At 37.7% G+C, this 3,524-nt stretch overlaps 1 protein-coding gene across 1 annotated transcript; it reads left to right on the top strand.

The window, feature by feature from the left end:
* The first annotated feature begins 694 nt into the window (after positions 1–694).
* On the top strand, positions 695–2,269 carry POLR2K (polymerase (RNA) II (DNA directed) polypeptide K, 7.0kDa). The gene is made up of 3 exons (XM_010134408.1): positions 695–760; positions 1,527–1,619; positions 2,109–2,269. Exons 1-3 carry the CDS (start codon positions 700–702, stop codon positions 2,129–2,131), a joined length of 177 nt encoding a protein of 58 aa, XP_010132710.1. The 5' UTR covers positions 695–699; the 3' UTR covers positions 2,132–2,269.
* Positions 2,270–3,524: the final 1,255 nt, after the last annotated feature.

Raw genomic sequence — 3,524 nt, 5'->3', positions numbered from 1 at the left:
CTGGCCCCTCATTGTTTTGGGGTTTTGTTTGTTTTAATTCCTGTTACTTTTCTAACTACAGCCTGTTTCTGGGATTTCTAATCCCTTAGATCAGTGAAAAGGTAGATTAGGTTGACTAGTGTTGTATCAGAGAGGAAAAAAAATATAACAAGTCTTATCTTGTGTGTGATCACAGTGTTGTTACATGAGTAATACATAAGAAATTATTTATTTTTTATGTTTCCAGCAAGGAAGTTCTTACCATTGACAGGAGGGGGGAAGGAAAATATTATTTGTTGGGCTTTAATGTTTAAAATCCTGTTTAGTAGAAAATGTTGTGCTGTCTCCATCATTGGAGGTTTTCTATACCAGATTGGTAAAGCTCTGAGAAACCTGATGTTGCTTTGCTTTTGAGAAGCTGACTTTCTGAAGTCTCTTCCAACCTGAATTATCCGATGTCCTGTCTATCTGTACAGATTAAATGTGCTTGTGTTTACTTTTAAGGGATTTTTTAATCTTCTGTTAGCTTTGGATTTGAAATGATTGCACACTCCTTTAAAAAATAATTTTTAAAAAGCCCAAACAGTCATGCGTGTTGTGTGTTTTTTTTTTTTTTTTGCTTTGGATTTGAAATGATTGCACACTCCTTTAAAAAATAATTTTTAAAAAGCCCAAACAGTCATGCGTGTTGTGTGTTTTTTTTCTTTTTTTGTTTAGAACATGGATTCACAGAAGGATGTTCAACCTCCAAAGCAGCAGCCAATGATTTATATTTGTGGAGGTAAAGAAAAGACACCAGTGAATTTTTTTCACTTGTTACTAGAGATTTGGTGTTTTAATAATGAAGAATGCGTAATCATGATGCTGAAGAGTACATAAATGCAACTAGCTGCAGCATGGATCCTGATATGATTTGAAGCTTTACGTACCACTGCTACCACATGTATGGGGTATATATGGATAGCCATGTGAAAGTAATCCACTAGAGCTGTGTTGCTCTGTGGAGGTCCTCCATCTCCAGACAATGCTTTCTGAAAGTGTCAACTTGTGATGCAGCAAGTTTAGTGCATCTTGGAGAGTTTTGGGGTTTTTTTTAACTGCTGTATGGTTACTCGTATTGAAATGCAATAGTCAAATTCTCTTACTTATAGATAAATCAGCAACTTAAAAATTGGTGATTTTTGCATCATCTCTTCAAGAATCTCTAATATTGTTTGTCTTTTAAGAAAATAAACTTGGGGCTTTGGGGGGGCTGAGCTGAAGGTTTCATTAGTAGACAGTCTGCCTGTACCAGAGTGGAGTGTATTCTGTGCAGTAATAATTAGTGATTTTTTTCAAGATCCTCGTTGATCTTAATATAAGTGAAGATTGCCATTTTTTTCACAATATCTTGATGTCATTCAGCTCTTGAGGCAAATGCGCCACAATTATTTTTTTTTATGTTTGTTTGCCGCAAATAGGCATTTGACTATTACGACTTTTGAAAGCTATCTGTCCCTTAACAATGCTGGTTTTGTCTATCCGCTCCCTTTATCCTTGTCCATCAGAATGTCACACAGAAAATGAAATAAAGGCAAGAGATCCTATCAGATGCAGAGAATGTGGCTACAGAATAATGTACAAGAAAAGGACAAAAAGATGTATCCTTTTACACATGCACTTGGGAGACTGTGGATGGAAACAAGGTACATAAGGGAAACAGAATGTAAGATTTGGATTATTATCCAAATTTGGCCCTTCAAGGCCAAAATTCAGTATGGTAGAGCAGAGTACTGTAAGGAAATCTCTGCACTGTGTTTGGGCATCTTGTTTTCTTTCCTGACACTTTTTTATCTTTTTTTTTCCCCTTTTTCCTATGCAAAATACGTGCTATGATTGTCTGCTGGGTGACCTATTGTTAATTATTAATTATTGTTAATTATTGATATTATTCAGGCTTTTAAGAAAAGGAAAGTGTATTCGGGTTAATTAAAGATGAGTTTTGAAATGCTTTTATGTAGTTAGACTATAGATTTAGACAATCTTTGAGGCTTTTTCCTCCCTCCTTCTGCCCCTGCAATCTTTTTTCTCCCTGCTCTTTTTTCAACCACAACACTTTTTGTTTTTTTTCTTTAACTGTGCTATTCCAGTGGTAGTTTTTGATGCCCGATGATGTCTGCTGAAGATACAGTGACTTCATGATGCAGTTTAATCCTTCTGGTGACTTTGTTCTGTAAATTCATTCATGTACAAATGCACACCTTTATTTGTCTTTTGAGATCGAAATATTAAAGTTTACTGTGATACTAAATTTTGTCTGTATTGCCTTCCAGCAATAGATTTCCAAAGCTGTCATTTAAATTGTAGGCAGAGTATGCTGAAGTTTACGTTCAGTGGTATTGTATTATTTTTTGAATTAACCCTGTTTTCATTACTTCGATCTAAACTTTATTTACATTTTAACTGTCAAATGTTCTTTGGTTTCCATAAAGTAACTGTAGTTTGAATAAATTACACTGAAAATAAATAGAAGGCTGCACAAGGCTAGGTCTGAGACACAGATCTGAATTTCAAAGGGGCAAATCTCAAAGGACTTGAGAGCAGCCAATTCAGGCACCCAGTTGTGAAGGAAGTATCAAAAAATCATCTCAGAGAGAAGGGAGGCGAGGTAAACATTAAGCAGCAATGTGCAAACAGAAATTCCCAGAGTACTTCTGCACTTGGTTGTACTCAAGGAATGAATTAGCTCTGTGCTATAAAGATAACATGGGTGGTGTCCCAGAACTACAATAGCATCTTGTTTTGTTTTTTCAGGTGACTTCTCGGGGTTCTGTAATAAAAAGGTCAAAGTGGTGGTTTTGTATAGAGGAGCCAAAACTTTTTGCATCTGTCTCTTTAGAATGTGTGTTAAGCAATACTAAAATATCCTTATCACTAAAGAGCACCATAAAATATTGCTGGGTTATGCCTGATGCTAATTTAGGCTGCTTCTGAATCTCAGTTTTGATGGTGCTCATGATGCTGTTGATGTTATCAGTATGGCAAGGTACCTTTGTGACAGACTGCATGACTGTGTGCTGGCTCATAATAAACTGCAGTGGGTTGGTATTGTTTTGGAGCTGTTGGGTTAAGATTTTTCTTGGGTATCTTATCTGATGTTAATTATGGAGACATTTCATACTAGGTTTTTCTTTGGAAGCCAGATATACTCGAGTATGAATTATAACATACATTTTTGCTACACAGTTGCTTTCTGTTCACCAGACTGGTACGTGAATTGTGCTCAGAAACAAGGGGCCAGCTGTTGACACGACTGCTCAGAAGGGTGATCTGAAGAGTTGCCCACTGAGGAGAGGGCTGTGCCGGTGCTGCAAAAGGCCCGGTGGGAGCGAGGGGCGGGTTTGGCGGGATAGGCACCTGCAGACCGGCGTTGGCAGGGGCACTGGGCGTTCTAAGCTAGATAAAATACTACATTGAAAAAAAAACCCACAGCCCCCCCCCCGTCCCCCCCAAACAGGCAATGCTTCATTAAAGCTACTCCCCGCAAGTGCTGTACTTCTGTCCTC

The sequence above is a fragment of the Buceros rhinoceros genome, unplaced genomic scaffold (assembly GCF_000710305.1).
Source record: "Buceros rhinoceros silvestris isolate BGI_N320 unplaced genomic scaffold, ASM71030v1 scaffold41304, whole genome shotgun sequence".
Lineage (NCBI taxonomy): Eukaryota > Metazoa > Chordata > Aves > Bucerotiformes > Bucerotidae > Buceros > Buceros rhinoceros.
This window is presented reverse-complemented; position numbering and strand designations above follow the sequence as displayed.